General features: G+C 35.0%; 1 protein-coding gene across 2 annotated transcripts in view; it reads left to right on the top strand.

The window, feature by feature from the left end:
- The window catches only part of PGGT1B (protein geranylgeranyltransferase type I subunit beta), a 42,594-nt gene that overhangs the window by 926 nt on the left and 19,663 nt on the right, over window positions 1-22,005 (top strand). For both annotated transcript variants that reach the window (XM_053567198.1, XM_053567197.1), the window contains exons 2-5: window positions 7,325-7,443; window positions 13,874-13,941; window positions 18,709-18,860; window positions 19,701-19,833. In XM_053567198.1, the coding sequence (XP_053423173.1) occupies window positions 7,325-7,443; window positions 13,874-13,941; window positions 18,709-18,860; window positions 19,701-19,833 (472 nt within the window). The remainder of the gene's footprint in view (window positions 1-7,324; window positions 7,444-13,873; window positions 13,942-18,708; window positions 18,861-19,700; window positions 19,834-22,005) is intronic.

The raw sequence follows: 22,005 nt of genomic DNA, 5'->3' as shown, positions 1-22,005 counted from the left end.
ATCGATGATTTATGCACTATATAAGTGGTTAAGAAATATGTGGTATGTGCTGGAGTACAGCTTAATAAGACAGGCATTTTCATAGAGTTCTATGCTATATGTTAGTACAGGATTCATGCGTATAGCGTATAAAAGGGGATGTACCTAATCCAGATTTCCTTAAGGCTGCCTTCCTCCACTCTTTCCAAAGGGACCACTTTCAGTCATAACTTAACGATACATATTTATTGGCTTATTTGTTTAATACCTTTTTTCCCCCTTGGATTATAAACTTCAGCAAAGCAGGATCTTTGTCTTATTTACCTCTATGACAAACACTAGAGCTGCCCTATCCAATATGGTAGCCGCTAGCCATATTTGGCTGTTTAAATTCAAATTAATTAAACTAAAAATTTAGTTTTTCTGTTTGTGTAGCCACCATATTGGCCATTGACTATTTTTTTCTTCTCTTTCAACATTTGCATCATCTCACAAAGTCCTATTAGATAGCATAACTCTAGAACCTTGAATAGTCTGCAGTATCAGAAGCACTAAGGAAATATTTGTTGAATAATGTGAGCAGAATTCTGAAGGATGAACACATTCTTACATAAGAAAGAGTGAAACAGTATTTATATTCCTTCCTCAATTCATATGTATTGATTGGCAGAGCCCATACCTTTACCTAAATTAAGGTTTCTCAAACTCAGTCACTACTGATTGTAAAACATGTTGCTAAATCATATTTATAACTTATGGGGATTTATTTTATTTTAATTTAGAGCATTTGGATAAAAAGTCTTTTGTCCTATTTTTTTATTGCTGATACATAATAATTGTACATATTTCTGGGGTACATGTAATATTCTCATACATGTCTACAATGTATGTGCCCTATTGTTAAATGTATTTGTTAAACAGTAAAACTTTGCTTGCAGCTACTAGTATGCAACTTTGGTTGCATTTTCAAAATGCCTATGTGTTTGGTCTGTTCTATGAACTTGCAGCTTGGACAAAACCATATAGATTAATGCATGTTGGTATTAAACTCTGTAATTCTGCTAACAGCATAAGTAAAACAGCACAAATTGACTTATTGACACTTCAGTATAATTGTAAAATTTACATCAGGCACTATATGTTATAATGATAACAGATAATTTTGGTTAAGCAAAATTATATCCTTTTTGTGTCTGGTGGTTGACAACTTGAATAGAATTTTGGCATTATTTTTGGGTTTCTTGTGACTCACTTAATAACTATATTTAAGGTAACTGCATGTATCAGTTTTTGTAGTGATTTTAAGTTTTTCTTTTTTTCTTTTTTTTTTTTGATTTTAAGTTTTTCTTTTTCCTGAATTACAGTCTTTACTTTTGTAGTTTAGCATTAAGTACTTCTATGGTATATGTGATTGTAATTAACTGAAGCTCTACTCTTTTTTTTTTTTTTTTATTGTTGGGGATTCATTGAGGGTACAATAAGCCAGTTACACTGATTGCAATTGTTAGGTAAAGTCCCTCTTGCAATCATGTCTTGCCCCCATAAGAAGCTCTACTCTTTTAAGCAAAGGTGATGGTCACAAAATTTCTTCTGATGCAAGTTTTAAGACAAAACAATATGTTGGCTAAGTCCTAATTCTTACCCAGTATTGCAATTGAATTCCAAAAGCCTTTATAGTGTGCATACCATATGTCTGGCTATAGGGAAATAGTGTAAAACTAATGTTTCAGGTGTTCCTCTGTTCATTTCTGAAAAGTGGTAGTAACTAGTTCACTCCAGTGAATATTAAACTTTGGATGGCTCTTTGTCAATTAACAGGGTTTTTTAAATGAGTAGTTTAAAGAAATTTTTGTAGTTATGAATTATTCTTGCCACTTGTATTTGGGTATTGAGAAGAAGAAGAAGAAGAATGTTCTGGCCAGGCGCAGTGGCTCAACATGTAATCCCAGCGGTCTGGGAGGCTGAGGCGGGTGGATTGCGTGAGCTCAGGAGTTTGAGACCTGCCTGAGTAAAAGTGAGACCCCATCTCTACTAAAAATAGAAAAACTAGCTCAGCATTGTGGTGGGGACCTATAGTCCCAGCTACTCAGGAGGCTGAGGCAAGGGGATCGCTTGAGCCCAAGAGTTTGAGGTTGCTGTGAGCTATGACGCCACAGCACTCTACCCAAGGTGACAGAGACTCTGTCTCCCATAAAAATAAATAAATAATGTTTAGAATTCATGTAGTCTTTCATTTATTCACCCCAAAGTATTTATGTGTTAGTATTTTTAACTCCATGATTAGTTCTAATGTGTCCTCTTAGGCTTTCTTGTCACCATCACGTGGTTTTCAATTTGTGTTCCTATTTCTTTTCTTTTCTTTCTTTCTTTCTTTCTTTCTTTTTTTTTTTTTTTTTCTTTTTGAGACAGAGTGTTACTCTGTCTCCCTGGGTAGAGTGCCATGGTGTGATAGCTCACTGCAACCTCAAACTCTTGGGTTTAAGTGATCCTCTTTCTTGCCATGGGCTCCCTATGAGCTGGAACTACAGGTGCTTGCCACAACACTGGGCTAGTTTTTAGTAGAGATGCTCTTGTTCAGGCTGGTCTCAAACTCCTGAGCCCAGGTGATACACCTGCCTCGGCCTCCCAGAATGCTAGGATTACAGGCACAAGCCACTGTGCCTGGCCATATTCCTATTTCTTAATGTAGTTTGGTTGTTGATAATTTTAGAACTCTGCAATATGATTTGATAGCCTCACCTGAGGACTAGGCAGGAATGCACTCCATTGTTAAAGACATTTAGAGATGGGGCGGCGCCTCTAAAAGGCGTAGGGCACCAGCCCCATATGCCTATGCTGAAGATGGCAGGTTCAAACCCAGCCCCAAGACATTTAGAGATGTTAATAAAGGAAGGGGTTGTCCCCTAAAGGGGCAGGGCAAGTGATTCAAAGTTTGAGAATCTAGTCCCATAAATCAATGTTTCCAGTATATTCCCAGCTTGTCACTCACTGCTCTGGCCTGACAGTACACTACTCCTTGATACCGTATTGTCATATCAGTATGACCAAATTATTTTTTCTACTGCCCAGAGTGTTTATTCTTTTTTTCCTTTTTTGTTTTGGTTTTGTTTGTTCTTATTAACCCTTGGTTGTGATTTTTTTGTATGTGTCTTTTTTTTTTTTTTTTTTTTTTGGTTTTGCTTTTTTGTGTAGCTTCTTAAACCTGGAATATTTAAGATCTTTTGGTAACATTCAGTTTACCGCCTCTCATCTGTGAATTGATCTACTGGTAAAGCAACCTAATTTACAGAGAAAATGTTACTTTTTATCCATGTAAGATAACCTTTTTATATGTATTGTTCAGAGTAAGAGAAGAGAGTAAACAGGAAGACATGGCTTACTTCCTTCAGCTTCTCAGGCTATGACTCAGGGAGGTTCAGATCTGGGGGAAAAGAAAGGAAGAAGTAAGAAGGTAAAAATAACTTTCTTGGCCCGATTTTAGGGCCATGTGTTGGCAAAATTACTCCTTTTTATAGCAGCATTGAGTCAGGTTACCCATTAGTTTATACCCCAAGTGACAATCATTTGCGCACTATAAAACCATGTTATTTTTCACAGAGGCCCATAACCCAAAAGTCTTTTGTATTTCTTACGTATTATGTAATTCTCTTGCTCTCTAAGTGTTGGGTATATTTGAGAATTCTGGTATAATCAGAAAAGGAATGCTTTGTCATCTTATCTTAGAGGAAGGCTGGGCATTTGCCACTTAGTGGCTTATATTATGTCAGCCATTGCTGGGTGCTTCTGGTGGGGCCTCACTATAAACATAAACTATTCACTATACCTGCATTAATCTCACAGACTTTACAGTCTCAGCCTGAATATGAGTTGAAAACGCTGGACTTAATAATTTAAGTATGCAAGATTTTTAAATACTTTACCACCATGTGATTGATTTCTTGTGTTTGACACTTGCTTATAAATGAAATGCATTTATCGAGGAGCAACTGACGGGACAAACATCATTTGGATAACACATACAGATAATAGTGTAACTGTAGAGCAGGATTTCTCAATCTCAGCCATATTGACATTTGGGCCAGATAATTTTTGCTGTAAGGGTCTTTCCTGTGCATTGTGGGATGCTTAGCAGCATCCCTGGTTTTTACCCTCTAGATGCCAGTACCACCCTCCCGAGTTGTGACAGCCAAAAATGTTTGATTATGATGTGTCCCCTTGGGGGCAGGGTTGCCTCAGTAGAGAACCACTGTTAGAGCAGTGCTCCTACAGCTTGCCTGCATGTTAAAATAACCTGGGAAGTTTTTAAAAAAACAAACAAAAAGATAGCAAGACTTGGGGGCTCACGCCTTCCACCCAGAGACTGTGCTTTTTTTTTTTTTTTTTTTTGAGAGTCTCACTTTGTCACCTTTGGTAAAATACCTTGGCATCACAGCTCACAGCAACCTTGAACTCTTGGGCTCAAGTGATCTTCTCGCCTCAGCCTCCCAAATAGTTGGGACTACAGGCCACAAAACCCAGCTGTTTTTAGAGACGAGGTCTCCCTCTTGCTCAGGCTAGTCTCGAACTCCTGAGCTCAGCCAATCCACTCGCTTAGGCCTCCCAGAGCACTAGAATTACAGGCATGACAGAGATTGTGATGTAATTGTGAAGTAGGACTTGGACTTCTGAAGGTAATATTGTTGGTGTTTTAGTCATTCATTTTTAATCTGATAATAATGAGCTTCCAGGTTTGAGAAGCTCTCCACTGTGGAAAACACCACACTGGAATTCAAACTTCTGAGTAATTTTGATTGTCCAGTGTTGAAGTCTCATGTAAATTATTTGAATTCTTCATACTTTGTTTTCAGCTAGAAGATTAAAGAGGTAGACTAGATCATTTTGAACTTTTTAATTTAGAAGAGAAAACCAACTTGTTTTTATAGTCTTTTGGGTGTTTTCTTACTGTACAGCTTATACTCACAGGAAGCTCTTTTTTTAAATCTGTTTTCAATCTCAAGTCTTTTGTGTTTTTCTCCACTTTTATCTGTGTTTTGCTTTTTTCTATAGTAATGCTTTAATAGGCTTGGTGCCTGTAGCTCAGTGATTTGGGCATTGGCCACATACACTGAGGCTGTCAGTCCAGCCCAGGCCTGCTAAAGAACAGTGACAACTGCAACCAAAAAAATAGCCAGGTATTGTGGCAGGCGCCTGTAGTCCCAGCTACTTGGGAGGCTGAGGCAAGAAAATTGTTTAAGCCCAAGAGTTTGAGGTTGCTGTGAGCTATGACACCACGGCACTCTTCCCAGGGTGACATAATGAGACTCTGTCTGAAAAATAAATAAATAAAACTCAGGTGCTCTTACCTCATGAGACACAATTACCACCAAGAGCAGTCATTTTTTAAACTTGGCTGCTGTTTGGTAGTTTTTTCCCTGTGTCTGAGGTATAGTTTTATTTTGGAGAAGAGTGTTTCCATAGAGAAAATGGTTGTCAACCAGTGGACTATAATGTTACAGAGTATGATTAGATTCTAAGGCCATTGTTATTCCTATCCAGGGCAAATACCAATAATAAAGTTTTCCATATTTTGAGTGCTTGCTGTGAGCAATTAAGGACAATAACTGTGTGAGGCATGTTGAAGGCTGTGACTTAGCAAAGTTTATGCTGTTAGGATTTGAATCTAGCTTATTTGATTGCAAGGTTTAAGCTCTGGGCTACTGTGCAACTCTGTTTCCCACAGGACAGGGTTCCATGCCATTAATTTAATCCTTATCTAAAAAATTACCTGAATTCAGGTAGATCTCATTGGGTTGTTAGAATTAAATTGAGATAATATATGAGAAATATCCATTTCAATGTTGGATACGTGATATTAGTAATAGTCTCTCAATAATATGTTTCCCAAATATTTATTATTCTAAAGTATTCTAAAATCTCCTTAGTTTTAGTTGGAATGAAATTACAATCTTTGGTTTCACTACCTTTTATCTAATGGATGCAAGCCTTTTTCCTTCAGGAATCAGAGAATTATGCCCCCCAAAAAAAAAAGACTTTTCTCATTTCTCTTTAAGTTGGTACAGGTTGAGCATCCTAATCCAAAAATCAGAAATGATTCAATATCTGAAACCTTTTGAGAACCATCATGCTGCCTGATGCCACAAGTGGAAAATTCCACACATAAGTACTTAACACAAACTTTGTTTCATGCACAAAATCATTAAAATATTGTATAGATCACCTTCACACTATGTGAATAAGGTGAATAAGGAAACATAAATGAATTTCATTTTTAGACTTGGATCTCACCCCCAAGATATCTCATGTAATACAGATATTCCAAAATTCAAAAAAAAAAATGCAAAACTGGAAACATTTCTGATGGCAAGCATTTTGTATAAGGAATGCTCAACCTATAATACCATTCTAGGCAATGCTCTTCTAGATGCATAGAGGAGAAAATTTATTACATACAGTGGATACCTTATGGCATGAAGGCTTAATGCTCTTTAGGGACCCTTAGAGAATTGGTCAAGTGGCTTTACTGTAAGATTTTAAACCAGATGATTTGAAGTGTTAATTTATTACTATTAGTTATGTGCATTATTAGATTATAGAAATGAAATAATGCTCAATCAACATTATAGAATGCTTCTCAACATAAAAACAATTATGTATAATGAATTCTTTATGCTTAAAGCAACCATTAAGGTACAGATTTTCATACGAAAGCACAGGTTTAGATCAGACTTATAGTATGTAATCTTGTAATCTTGCCTTTTAGTTTCTCATTCCATCGAAGAATGCTCCTCTGAGAAAATGGTATTGAAGTGCATTTGTATTTAATTTCATTCAGTGTTTCCTATTTCCCAAAATTTATTATAAATTTTTTTTCTAAGAAGTTACATTATTTATTAACAGGTTTGAATAAAGATAAATTTATTCTAACATTTCTCAAGAATTAAGCACAAGCTATAAGCATAATTTCTATTGGCAAACAAGAGAAAATTGTCATTTTATAAATACTTAGCAGCTCTTTGTGCTTATCTATACTGATTAGATGCAGAGAATCCTCTTTTTAATCAACTTTTAACCTTCAGGTTGCTGATAGACTGGCTTCAGTGGATTCATACATGCTTCCATTGAGTAGGGTTGGTTTCTTTCCCCCTAAATACCCCCTTTTAAAGAAATGAAACAAAAGTTTGGCTGATAATTAAGTTATAAGAACAAATTGGTTATTTTGGCTTTTGTAAAGTGGGAGTATTTTTTAAATAATTGTAAAAGTAGAATGAATTTATTATTTTTCTGAACTAGAAAGACTCCATTGGTTTAACAGTTGAGATGGAACTTCACATTTTTTTTCTTTTAGGTTGACAATTGCATTTTTCGCACTCTCCGGGCTGGATATGTTGGATTCCTTAGATGTGGTGAACAAAGATGATATAATAGAGTGGATTTACTCCCTGCAGGTCCTTCCCACAGAAGACAGTGAGTGAGTTTTAAGCATTTTATTTTTAGTGTGACTAGTTGTACTTGGCATAAAATGTATCGGACCAGCAAATCTTAGTATTTGTTCATATATTATTAACATATTTTATTGATCTATGTTTTCCTTGTGTTATGTTCTGTTCAAATACAACACTTAAGTTGAAACATAAATCTTTTGAAAAAGCAGTTTAGAGTTGCCTGGGATTAGAGATTCACAGCTGTAGCATCACACTGATAACTGCTTGTTGATTGTTCGTAGTGGATATTTATGTTTGACTTCTGGTATTCACTCTTTTTCATTCCCAATCATTCTTTTTGTTTCTTCAGTGAAAAATTCTTTCCTATCAAAAACTTTTATTTCATTTTCCTGGCTATTTCCTTACCAGTGTATAATTAGCATTCTTCTAATGGGTTTGCAGAGCTCTTACATGTATTTCAATTTTATTTAGACTTTTTAAAACTTTAAAATGTTTGATTAATTCTCAAACTTGATAAATTACATGATCAACTACATATACAGGCAGTCTCTAGGTTGCGGACAGCCGAACTTACAATATTCTGTACCTATGAACAGGCTCCCCATAATGATAATTTATAATGAAATAATAATTTGGGAACTACTTTCTTCCATGCTTGTGAAGAAACCCACATGGTATAAGCAGTTCGTTGGTGCAGCATCTTTACGCTAGTGGATAATCCCATTTATATGGTCATACACAGCATTACTTTTGTCTTCTTTATTCAATTTTGTGTGTCTGTGTTTATCCTTATGACTATGCCTTCAAAGCAAAAGTCCACTGAAGTTCATGTAAGGCTACAGTGAGGAGAGAGGTTATTACAATGAAAATGAAAGTAGAAATAAGCATTTGGAGAAAGGCCAGGGGCCATCATACATTGGGAAAGCATTAGGCTTTGGTTACTAGACTGACACTGGAACACAGGAAAGACAGTGTGCTCCAATGGAAGTATCAGTAATTACTAAGAGTAGTGAATTTTGTATTGAAATGGAAGTGTTACAATTTGTTAGAAGGTCAACATAAGTATAACATTCCTGTTACCCTAGCATTGATGCAACATTTGATGAGCTTTAGCATTTAATATTCTTTATTGAAATTTCTCCTTTCTCTTATTAAACCTTGTTTGTTTTTATGTTCCATTTGAATTATAAGAAAGAGCACAGTGTTTCTGTAAATCATTACAGTACAGAGGTGTCATTAGTATTATTAGTATTACAGTATTATAGTGTATTATTATTACCACGTAAGAGCCATATAATATTGTTATTGTTACTGTATATGCTCTGTTCATCAGGGATGCAATTTACATACAAATCTGACGTAAAGACATTGTCAGGAACATCTCAACCATAACCTGGGGGCAGCATGTACACAAGTTTGAGAAACTGTTATTCACTCTGTTAGCATAAAATACCTAACATAACTTATACATGTTGAAAATTCTAACCTTAAACAGAGCAAGCAAATAAACTCATAGAAAATTCTGCAATTTTTATCAGTGGTCACCCCTTACCTGTCTTAATCAGCATTTATAAATTAGCAATATGGTTCATTGGTTGGAATAATCACGTATAAATCTCATCCACTGAACTTTGGAGAAATAACAAATTAAAAACTTTGTTTAGAAAGAAAGAAGAGTTTCTCTGTTAACAGATGATATTGGACATAGTTTATGGGTTTCTACTTTGTTCTTGAAATTCATAGTGTTTCTTTTTAATTTAATGTAATTTTTAAAACCTATGCCTGTTTATAATTTCTTGTTAAATGATTATGCATTTTGAACTAGTTCTATCAGAATTAATATATAAATATCTCATTACTTTCACCAGCAACATGAGGAAGCACATATGATAATTTATTTAGTCAACAGTTAAAGCTTCTAACATGTTGGTAAGTAGGATTATTGAATTTTCTGCCAAACCTGTGGAGAAGGGCTGTAATATGTTACAAGATATGGTTCTCATTCTTTAGGTGCCTGTGGCTGAAGCCAGATCGTAGTCCTAGTCACCTGCAAAATAGAAGTAATTTGTGGTTTTCTTTTTTTGCCAGGATTTTTTTTTAATAGCTTAAGTCTGAAATTATTTTAAAAGTTAAGTATTAAGACAGATGTAAGGTAGTATTATTATAGATTCTACTTGGTTTTTTGTTTTTATACCTAAAATGATGCCCTGATCAAATAATACACTGCAGTTTCTTGGAGAACTGTATCTCACATAGGATAGGTAGAAAGTTATACATGCTGTGGCACATAGAAAAGCTATTCTGTAAGTTTTTGCTGAAATATATTTTGTATTATTTTATTAAAAATTTACTGATTCTCATTCACCTGAAACAAAAGAGCCATTGTGTCTTTAATTCTCCTAAAACAAAATAGCCATTGTGTCTTTAAAAGAGCATGGACCCTAACATGTTAGTGAGAAAATTCATACTAGAGCTTGTAGTTTTCAGTATATGGATCACTCATTCACCATGCTTTCTACTCTGTCTTATATTTATCTCTGCTTTTAAAGACTACTTGGTGGCTCCCAGGTTGAGCTGTTTCATGGTCTGTTTACTTTTTCCTATCATTTTATTAGCAAAATTAGTTTTTTAAAACACTTCCATACCTGTATTCTTTTTAAAGGATATACTGCGTATACATTTTATCATTATTTACTCTTGTGTTGTGAGAGACTTACTATCCAATCTGAAGTTTCACATTACCCATAATTTTGTTTGCTACATGTGTACCAGAATGGCTAAAAATGAAAAAGGTGGAAAATAACAAATGTTGACAGGAATTAGCAAACTGGAACTTTGATACACTACTGAAGAAATTTTATAACTACTTTCAGTAGTATTTACTAACACTGAACATATGTAAATTCTATGACTCAACAATTCTCCTAGTATATATATATGTGTGTGTATATATATATATATATATATATATATATCTTACAGAAATGAAAACATGTTCACCAAAAGATATGTAATGGAATGTCGACAGCAGTATATTTTACAAGAGCCCAGAACTAGGAGCTATACAGACTACTCATAATTGTATAAAATGGGAGTAAACAGGCTATGCAATTATTTGAATGAGTTACACAAACATATTTTGAGGGAAAGAGGTACTTAGTGTATTATTATTATGTGTACATGAAGCACAAAAATAAGTCAAACCATTCTGAGTTTTTGAGAAGTGACTAAATGTGTGTGGGGTGGGGAGGGGGGTAAGGGGTCTTTTGGAATTCTGGCTATGTACTTTTTCATGTAGAAAACTGGTTTTACAGGTGTTTATTTTGCAGAAGTTCATGGAGCTTTTTAATTATGATAGGTGCAGTTTTCTTATGTTTATTATGTTGTGAAAGTTTTAAAATGTTTTGGAATTAGAGTTGGAACTCCCCATATTGAGACCCATTGGCATTCTCTTTCCCATTTACTGTTAACTCTGTCAACCTCATTGGTTTGAAGCCCATGGCTAATTTTTTTTCTTCAGTCATTGCCACTTAAATGTTGTTTAAAATATTTAGGCTTCCACCTGAATTGTAAACTTCTGGAAGGCAAAGAATGTGAATGTCTGACATTTCTTTTCCCTCTCAGTCCCTAAAACATTATGATGTGTCCTTAGTTCCTAGATTGGTAAATCACCTGCAGCTTCCCCAGCTTTTCTCTTCCTCTTTGCTGTGTTTTCCCATTTAGCCTACAGCATTATCTGTTGCCTCAGATATTTTCTCATTCATGAAGCATTTGCAGACTGAGCGTAAAAGAATATCTTGTATTTGTCCAGCTTCATGCTATCACACAAAAATGAGAGAATTTAAAAATCCAAAAATGTTAAACACAACCTGGAGATTATAAAAGAAAAATTTTAGATTTGATTAAGTCAATATTTAAACTTTTATAGAGTGAAAAATAATCAAATTAGGTAAGTGACAGTCTTGCAGAAAATTGTGGATATACGTAAGTATTATGTATGTATATGCAATAAACAATATCTAAACTATGAGGAATTAAAGATTAAGAGGAAAAAGACATATCATTCTTTAAAAAAGATATCCTTTAAAAAATGACAAAATTTATGAATAGGTAGTTAACAAAAGAAGTACAGATAGTCAGTAAATACACACATGAAAAGGTGATTAACCTCCCTGGAAATCAGGGAAATGCAATCAAAACAGTGGTGTTAGATTTTTTTCCTTTTTACCTCATATGTGAGTTTAGCTAAAAGTTGGCAAGAATATGGAGGTAAGAATACTTAATATTCTGTTAGTGAAGGTGAGAATTATTAAGGCCTTTGAAAGGTAATTTAGCAGTATAATTTTTTACACTGTTTGACTTATTCTGTTGTATTCTGTAATGGGTTAAAAAGTGGCCCCATAAAGAAATGTTCACATAGAACTTCAAAATGTGACCTTATTTGGCATAAAGGTCTTTGCAGATGTAATTAAGGATGTTGAGATGAGAATATCCTGGATTTCGTGGGCCCTACATTCAATGACTGGTACCCTCATGAAAGGAAGATTTGAACACGGGGGGATGTTTTTGTGAAGACAGAGACAGAAATTCGAGAAATATATCAAGAAGCTAGGGGAAGCCAAGGATCACCCATAGGCATCAGAAGCTAGGAGAGAAGCAGGGAAACCATTCTACCCCAGAGCCTCCAGAAGGAAGTAGCGTTACTAACACCTTAATTTTGAACTCTGCTCCGCAACTGTGAGGTAATAAATTTCTGTTGCTCTAAATCACCAAGTTTGTGGTGATTTGTTACATGTACACAAAAATATATGTAGAAAAATATTTGTTTTGGTGATGTTTATGATGGTAACAGATTAGCAACAAAATAATATCAAAAGTGAAACAGTTAAATAAACTGTTTGGAGTAGATCTTCATGGAGTAGATCTGTATGTGGTGTACTGACATGGAACTGTCCATCACATGTGGTTAAATGATGAAACCATACACACAAATGTTTTGTTTTAACAACCTATGAATATAAATGTATAGGAAAGACTGAAAGGATGCAGACATCTTTGTGGTGGGGGAAGCAGGTGGGAGCAGAGGTGGGGGTGGCAGCATAAATATGTTTCTGTATTTAGTTTCAAAACAGAAAAAGCCTTAGTTTACTTCAAAAGATAACAAAAATAAATAATTAAAAACTAAAAGTTATGTGGTTACATACATACTGATATTTTTGCTAATAGCAGAAATAATGGTCTACATTATTTACTGTTTCATAAGTTTTAAAGCACTGCCAAATACATTATCAAATTTGTTCTTCACCTAATTAGCCTGACTAAAAAGAAGCAAAGTGATTAAGAGACCTGCCTGAAGCCTCACACAGATGTTAGGAGATAGAGTTAGACTGAAGCCTGGGGCTCGGAGTTGCTTCACTGTTTTAAGTACATAGGTCCCCAGTGGAAACTTATGGACAGTCCTTAAGGACATTGTGAATATTTGATCAGAATTTACCCAGGCCCCCGTGTACCTCCAGGACTGTAAAGACCCGAGTGGTTTCCTATTAATGAGTCAGACTTGGAGGATAGGGCTGCTCTCCTCAGGAGGAGATATTTAGGAAATACAAGGGACCAGATACCTTCTTGACCAGAGGTACAACCAGATAATTTTAGAGCGAGAATGGAGTGAGGAATATTATAGGCCAACACTTTATAAGTGAGGATATTAAGGTGGAGAGAGAATAGTAATTTGTTCACAGTAATACAACTAATTAATGCTAGAGGCAAAATTAGAATACAGTTCTCTGCTTTCTTATCTTTGATATATGTATTATACATTCTGATTCAATGCAACAGGTGATCTGTTAATCATGGATGGTTTTCTTTGAGATACAAATTTTGTCATGGAAACTCTGAGGCTTTCTTACTTTAAATGAAAGTAAATATGGTATCTGTTTCTTAATAGATCCCATAAATTATCAAGGTTAAGTGCTTATTTTCTTTTAGTTTGCTTGCAAGTAAAGAAGCAATAAAAGTAAAGAATTAAAAAGTAAATGGTAAGTTAGGATTCTAGGCCCTGTTGCATTATTAGTTGTTAACTTCAACATGTCTCTTAACCTCTGAGCTTACGTTTTCTGTTCTATGGATGGGGGAATGAATATGTTGATAACACAAAAAATGGTCTTATAGAAGTCCAAAAGGATTCTGTAGGCAGTGAGGTGGGATATAAGTAAAAAGTACAAGGTAGGAGAGGGTTATTTTGTCTAAGAGTGGTGAAGAAATTAAATTAAGAGGTTTCCTTAAAGCACCTGAATGGACCTTCACATGGTGAGGATTCAACATTAGCTAACATGAAAATGGAGACAGTGACAAAGCTTTGGTACTGAAGGCTCTGATTCTGAAAGATTGTACAACTGCTTTAGAATCTGTACAACATAAGATGTATTTTAATTAAGCATGTTTTTATTTTCTAGGATCAAATCTAAATCGCTGTGGTTTCCGAGGCTCATCATACCTGGGTATTCCGTTCAATCCATCAAAGGTTAGTTCTTCTTGGGTCAGAAAAAAAGGAGAAAAGATGTGGAGAGATTTTAGTAAGAGAGAAGTTATACAGAAAGAAACCAAGCTTCCAGGTTTCGGTACAGCTAAATACTGTCAGAAACGTATATTATAAACTAATATAATAAACCTCTTAAGGAAAATCTATACTGTCCTTATTTCCTAGAAGAAAGTACAGCACATATACACAGAGACATTTCTATTAATTGTTACAAAAAGTATCTCACTATTTGTGTGTGTGGGTATGTAAAAATTACTGGTGAAGTTCTGGAGAAAATGGAAGTAAAGATACTTTGATACTTTAAAGTATCAAAGATACTCAGATACTTTGATACTTGGTCCCTAAGAAGCCAATAAACTACATATTGCAGAAGGACTCTATGTTCAGCTCTCATTTCTTAGGAATAAAATTGCTCAAGGCAGTGATTGAAGACATGAGTAGTGGTTAATTTGATGACTTTTATGGTAATGGCAGAATTTCCTTATGATTATAGCTAGAGGCTTTGATAGCAGCACATGCCATTATAAGAAGCAGTTGAGTCCTGAAAAGCTTTTTTTCTTCAAAGAAGCAGACCCAGAACAAACTAGGTGGTTCCATCTGTGTACAAAGTACAATATTTGTCTTAGTAGAAAGTAGAGAAAAACTTCATTTTTCCTAAAGAGGCCTCACAAAATAAAAATTTTTTCTTCGATGAGGTCAGTTGCTTATAAAATGGTTACAGGCCAGTATATCAAAGTTTGTATCCATTTGCGAACTAAAAGTAAATGGAGTGCTGCCCGTCAGAATTTTGGAATAAGTTTCAACGATTTTAGAGATGACGTGATTTGATAGAGGCACCTTTCTTCCCTGCCTCAAGCTGTAGATCAGCCTGCTTATGTCATCATATTAATTCTCCAAGGTGTCTCCAATCACATATGCTCATTGCACGTATCAGGAAACATAATAACAAAAGATTCATAAAATTTGTCCCTTTTTTCCATACATATGTTTTCTCACTGAATAAACCGTGTCCTCTACCTTTAATCATTATCAGCAGGTTTTCCGGATGTCATGACGGTGGTAATGATGACCATATACAGATATATACCTATAGGTGTTGGAGTAAAACAGTGCTTTACTAATATTATTTTAAAAATAAAAATGGTCTCTGTCCCTAAAACATTTTCAAAGTAATAAGAATAAAATTGAAGAAGAAATCACGTTTGCCCTTGGTTTACAGAGTCTTGACATCCATTTTTGGCCTCATATTCACCTGGCCCCTGTCATCTGGGAAAGCCAGATCCCATTCCATGCTGTGTTGTCTTCACTGGATTGTAAAAGGAGCTGAAGACTCCAGGGGAATCACGTAGAGTTGTCACTAGGGGTAGTGGCTGAGACTCTAACAGACAGGACACCAAGAGAATCTGATTATTGGCACTTAGGATTGTCCAGTACAGATGTTAATAAATAGCATGGTGTCACTGATTTTTCTTTCAAAAACACCAAACTGCCTATACATACTGACATACCTGCTCTATGCTTGGGATCTTCAGTGTGACCTTAGAGCACTTTTTGAGAAACACTGATGGATCCTTCCAACTCACTCTTTGCACTGTTTTCCTTCATGAATCCCACCTTCTCTGTACTAAATTATGTATTTTCCTTAATATATACCACAGCACTTTCCTTCTCTAATTTGCTTTCACTTTCTCTTCTGCCTATAATGCTACCTTCATCTATACCTGCCCAACCTCCCCTTCTGCAGAAAAGAATTCCTATTTAAATCCATGTGCTCTTGTATCTCCCTGTGGCTGCTGATTTCATTCTACAGGTGCTTTGTATTGTAGTTATTTGAGCAGACCTCTCTTCTGCCCTTAAGGTTAAGGTCCACATTTAATTTATATATGGATTTTTCTACACTTCTTTTAACATAGCCAATGTTTACTTTAAGTACCAAATGTAAAATATACTATAGGAATTCTAAGAAGTCTATTAATAAATATGAAATAGAATACCCAGGAGAACTAGAGCTTGAGTTCTAAGAAGGGAGATAGAATGAAAGATGTCGAGATGGAAATTTGCTTGGTATATTTGTGAGATTATATGTAAAGAATTGTGTATCTAAGATAGATGGTTGGGGTGGGTTTGCATTATAAAGGTATTGAACAACATGCAAGTTCATTCTGTGAGGAACCGCAGGTCAGTATAGAGGAAAATTATGTGATTAAATCAATCATTGTTCCAACACCCTTGGATCATTGCTCTAAAGAAGTGGTGGCCCTTTTGATATTTGCTTTGTATTTAAATCATCGTCAAGATAACTGACATTTTTTTGGACAGTAATTTATTTAATCCTTAAAATAACCTTATGAGCTAGATATTAGTATCTTCATTTTTTAAAATGAGAAAAATTAAGCCAATAAGGAGAGTCAGGATTTGTCTTTCAATGATCACATAAGTTTACATTTATTTATAGAAGGCAGAGGAGACTACTTTAGCCAAAACCTTGGCACAAATTTTATTGTATCTTCCTAGTGTTATGAGAGTTATTTTAGTATTTGAAACAGTTGTTGGTAAACTCAAACTAAAAGAAAAGGCAAACTTATGAAAAGTTATTAATAATATACTCTTGGTGGCTTGGCGCCCGTAGCACAATGGTTACAGTCCCAGCCACATATACTCAGGGTGGCGGGTTCAGACCTGGCCTGGGCTAACCAACTGCAACAAAAAAATAGCCGGGCATTATGGCGGCGCCTTGTAGTCCCGCCTACTTGGGAGGCTGAGGCAGGAGAATTGTTTGAGCCCAAGTGTTTAAAGTTACTGTGAGCTGTGATGCCATAGCACTCTACTGAGGGTGACATAGTGAGATTCTGTCAAAAAAAAAAAAAAAAAAGAATATACTCTTGGGTATACTTATTCTTGATCTCATAGAAGTAAAAAATAGAACGGAGGATACTTGAGGATGGGAAGGGGAGAGGTAAGGGGGGAAATAGAGATTTGTTAAAGGATACAAAATTATAGCTAGATAGGAGAAATAAGTTCTAGTGTTATATAGCACTGTAGGATGACTGTAGTTATTTTTATTTTTATCTATTTATTTATTTTAGTCTCAAGCTGTTGCCCTGGGTAGAGTGCCATGGCGTCACAATTCATAGCAATTCTTGAGCTTAAATGATTCTCTTGCCTCAGCCTCCTACGTACCTGGTACTACCCTGTTTCCCCAAAAATAAGACATCCTCCGAAAATAAGACCTACTTACAGGAAAGATAAGACGTTCCCTGAAAATAAGACCTAGTGCATCTTTGGGAGTACACCTTAAAATAAGACACTGTCTTATTTTCGGAGAAACAGGGTACTAGGCGCCTGCCGCAACGCCTGGCTATTTTTTTTGTTGCAGTTGTCATTGTAGTTTTAGCTGGCCCTGGCCGGGTTTGAACCCACCAACCTCAGTGTGTGTGGCCAGCACCCTACCCACTGAGCTACAGGGCTGCCCAGGATGACTGAAGTTTATACATGCATATTTAGGATATTGAATATTCCCAACACAAATGATAAATGTTTGACACGATGGATGTGCTAATTACTATGATCACTACATACATACCACAGACTGTACCCACAAATATGTATGTCTATTAGAATTTACTATAAAACATTCTATCAAAAGTAAAACTTTCTTAAACCGAGAAAGTAATTAGTACAATGTGAAATTTTATATTTTTCAAGTGAAATTTTCATTTAAAATTGGTTAATAAATTTATTGTAGTTTCAAGCTGTTGCCCTGGGTAGAGTGCTGTGACACCATGGCACTCTACTGAGGGCGACATAGTGAAACAATCAGCTGATTATTTCAAATTGATTATAAAACTAATTTTTTGTAGAATATAAAATTACTTGATATAATAAACTATTTTCAAATTCCAGTTTGATCTATGCCTGTTGCCAGGGTTTTTATAGGATTTCCTACAAGGAGTCGCATATTTTATAAAGCTTAAGAAATCTTTGATACTTGTTCATTTTTTTTATTGAAACAGTCAAATCAGTCAAACTAACCTATATTGTGATGAGTTTCCTAGTTTTACTTGGAAACTGGAAAATTTGGTTCTGCCTGGAAAATTGCTAGTCCAATAATCTCTCTGTTAAGAGCATAAGCTTCATAAAACATTTCTGTAAGAAATATCCATTTTGGTTACAAATTTTGAAAGTTAAACTGTTTTATTTCTAGATAATTTTTTAGATTTAGTATTCGGAAATTTTCTTAGCATTTCTTTGTTTTGTTTTTACTAAATGCTAATTGGAGATTCCTATGAAAGCAGAATAATGAGGTTTTCAACTTTATAGGTTTTTAATTTTTATATGTTAATTACTATTGTTTTAATTTAGGTTTGTATTACATAAAAGAATTTTTGTTTTATGAATCTTGCTTGAAAGGCTATATGCTTTTCTAACTTTATAGGGCTTAAATTGTAAGTTGATAGAGTTAAATATGAAGATAAAATAATTTGGCTTACTTGAATATCATGACAGCTATTACAAAGCTTGAGGTCTCTGAGATAAATTTAAAAATTATGTAGCCTGAAATGTATGCAGGCATACTTATCTTGAGATATATATCAAAATGGAGGTTTGTTTTTCTCAGTTACATGTCCACACAAATCAGTATGAGCAACATTTAATTTTACTATTTACTAAAACCTCATGTCAGATTACTTAATGAAATGCATTTTCATTTCACTTCATTAATTAACATAATGTTAATTTTGAATTTAGAATCCTGGAACAGCTCATCCTTATGATAGTGGCCACATAGCAATGACCTACACTGGCCTTTCATGCTTAGTTATTCTTGGAGACGACTTAAGCCGGGTAAATAAAGAAGCTTGCTTAGCAGGCTTGCGAGCCCTTCAGCTAGAAGATGGGAGGTATGACTTCTTCTTTCTTTTTTTTTTTTTTTAAATAAAGAATAATATTTTGGTTTGTTTTTTTTTTTTTTAATTTGGCCGGGGCTGGGTTTGAACCCGCCACCTCTGGCATATGGGACCGGCGCCCTACCCGCTGAGCCACAGGCGCCGCCCCAAGAATAATATTTTGGAACTAAAAATGTGTACATGTGGTGCTTGTCCAGTCTAGGAAAATTAGGTCAACTTAAGAAGGTGGTCAGTGTAGAGAGGTGATCAACCATGAAGTTCTACTGTATTTCAGTGTAGTCTTTGATTACTGTTGCCCTGTTCTTGTTTATAAGTAAAGGAATAGATAAGCTACACAGATTGTTAGCTATCTAAAACTAATGAACTGTGCAAAATATTACATCAATATGATTGATCAATTAATGCTTATCTCTCTATATACATATATATAGAAAGAAATTCTCTCTATATATATACAGAAGAAATTTCACATAAAAAAACTTGGGCATAGGAATTTCTTACTACCCGAGAGGTTTTAGATTTTACCTGTTATTTCTGTCATTAATTCTCAAGCCACAGTGTACCACAGCTATCCCAGGCTGGGACCAAATAAACTTACTCTGAGTGGTAGCATCCAGAAAGGAATGAGAAGGTACCCAGGAATCAGAAATTTGGGGTAGAGTAATGATTTAGAGATAGTTTTGTATTACTCAAGTTAATTGTTCTTTATTTAGTAATATAAATAGAATATGGTTTAAAATCAGTTACAGACTTTTTATGACAAAAAACACAAGGTGTTTCTAATCCTTGCAAAAAAATTATAGTCCAATAAAAAAATCATGTTATTATTTGCAGTTTTTGTGCAGTACCTGAAGGCAGTGAAAATGACATGCGATTTGTGTACTGTGCTTCCTGTATTTGCTATATGCTGAACAACTGGTCAGGCATGGACATGAAAAAAGCCATCAGCTATATTAGAAGAAGTATGGTGAGTTGTGTTGTTAAAATTGATCTTTAGGTTGTTACTGCTGGTGTATGAGGGCAGTAATATAATGTATACCTCATCTTTTCCACCAAGAATTTGTAAATGTGGACAATAAGATTACTTTTTAGGTAAATCATATATCAGAACACCATGTAGAAATAATCTTAAAGGGTAGATTGACTCCTTGGCTGTTACATTTTAAATGTAATATGATTTGATCTAAAGAAGCAATGTCTTTATCAGAAAAGGATTGATCAGCCTTAGAAGGAAAAAAAGAAGTACAATCTGAAAGGCAAATGTTGATAGCCTATCCTCACAGGAGTTAGTTGAGAGTTCTGTTCAAGTAAACTGGAACATTATGGTATGTCTGATGGGACTATTCTTACAATCTTTATATTGGCAGTAGTAAGGAAAGCTTAATCAGCCAGAAGTCTCCTTTGCTGTACTGTTTAATCTCTGTATAAAACAGAAAAAATAGAAGTGCTTCTTCCCCAGTTTATTTCCCAGATATAAAGCGTTTCATTTTATAGATCAGAATATTTTAGGCTGTTAATTCTTAATTTCAAAATGAAAATGTCTAAATTCTTAAAGGAATGGAGTTGTTTATTTTAACTGACTGTATCACTGTGGATCAGATTTTGTACAGTCAACAATATCATAAATTTTTAAAAGCCTATGAATACCAGAAAGATGAGTTTTCAGGGGAGTTTTACGAGGAAACGAGATTTATGTTAGATGAGAGGGTGGTGATATGTGTTTCTGGCATTTATAGAACTGTCTTCTCAGTGTGTTGTGTGTGGAGGTACAACATATTGATTTGCCCTGTTCCTGCTCAGTTAAGGTGGTGTGTGCCAGCATTTTCTCTATAATTAGCTTTCTTCCCTTTATAATTATTCAGTATCTTAAGATGAGATATGAGAAGACCATGTAAATATTCTGTTCATTATCAGGTGTTTATCCACTAGTGTTGATTGTATGCATTGATGATTTTCCAGGTCTAGCGTCCCTCAAATAAATATCAATTGAAATTTTTCTGTTAGAGAACGTATTCTCTCTGCCTTCATTTATTTATTTATGTACTTACTTGTATTACTTATGGACTCTAGATTCTAATTTTATTTAATGGGTTATAATTTATTACTATCACTTACTCATTTTGATACTCCGATTGTCCCAGATTTGGCCAGTGAAAAAACCCCTTTGAGGAGGCTCTACACCCTTTTGACACATTCCCTTCATTCTTTGAGAACTTTCTTGCTTTCTGGCACAAGATACTCCAAGTTTATCTTCTACTTTCCCATCCTCAGCCCTGGAATCAGTCATTTCTTTAAGAAGATTCACCCCCCTCCCCAGATTAATACAATTAATACATTTACACTAGAATGTTTATATCACTGTTATTCTTATTAGAGCACAGTGTTTAAAAAGTAGGACCTGGGGTGCTATGTAGGTTTATTGGTATTGGGATGTCATTACTTCTAGGCCCTCTCTCAGCAGGCAGCTCTAGGAAATGTGTATACAGACACTCCCCCAAAAGGATACAGACACACACACAATCTATATTTCTATGTCTATCTTTGTACCTGTATAATAAAAACCATGAGTCTATACTGGTACCTCAAATTTCATTTTATCACTGCAGGGTTCATTTTAACTTTCCTCCTTTCATTTGTGACTCCATTCTCTGACGGTGACAACCTGGCTGCTATTACATTAGTTCTTTTTGTTTTGAGTGTGAGGGTATAGAGGCAGAATTACTATATTTAAGAAATACTTGGGTTCCTTCTTTTATTTCCCCTCTTTAATATGGTATGTTCCCCCCTTACTATGATTATATTATTTATTTGGAATATAGTTAGGTTATTTGTTTCTGTTTGGATTACCCCAAGATGTTCCCCCCTCAACTTTGTTGATTTAATTTATTACTTTAGGAGGAATTTGAGACCAGCCTGAGCAACAGCAAGACCCCGCCTATGCAAAAAAATAGAAAAATTAGCCAGGTGTAGTGGCTCACACCTATCGTCCCAGCTACTCAGGAAGCTGACGGAGGAGGATTATTTGAGGCCAGAAGTTTGAGGTTGCAGTGAACTATGATGCTGCCACTGCACTCTAGTCTGGGCAATAGAGAGAGATTACACTACAAAAAGAAAAACACAAAACAAAACATACACACAC

Source organism: Nycticebus coucang, chromosome 17 (assembly GCF_027406575.1).
Source record: "Nycticebus coucang isolate mNycCou1 chromosome 17, mNycCou1.pri, whole genome shotgun sequence".
In the NCBI taxonomy this organism is placed as follows: Eukaryota; Metazoa; Chordata; class Mammalia; order Primates; family Lorisidae; genus Nycticebus; species Nycticebus coucang.
This window is presented reverse-complemented; position numbering and strand designations above follow the sequence as displayed.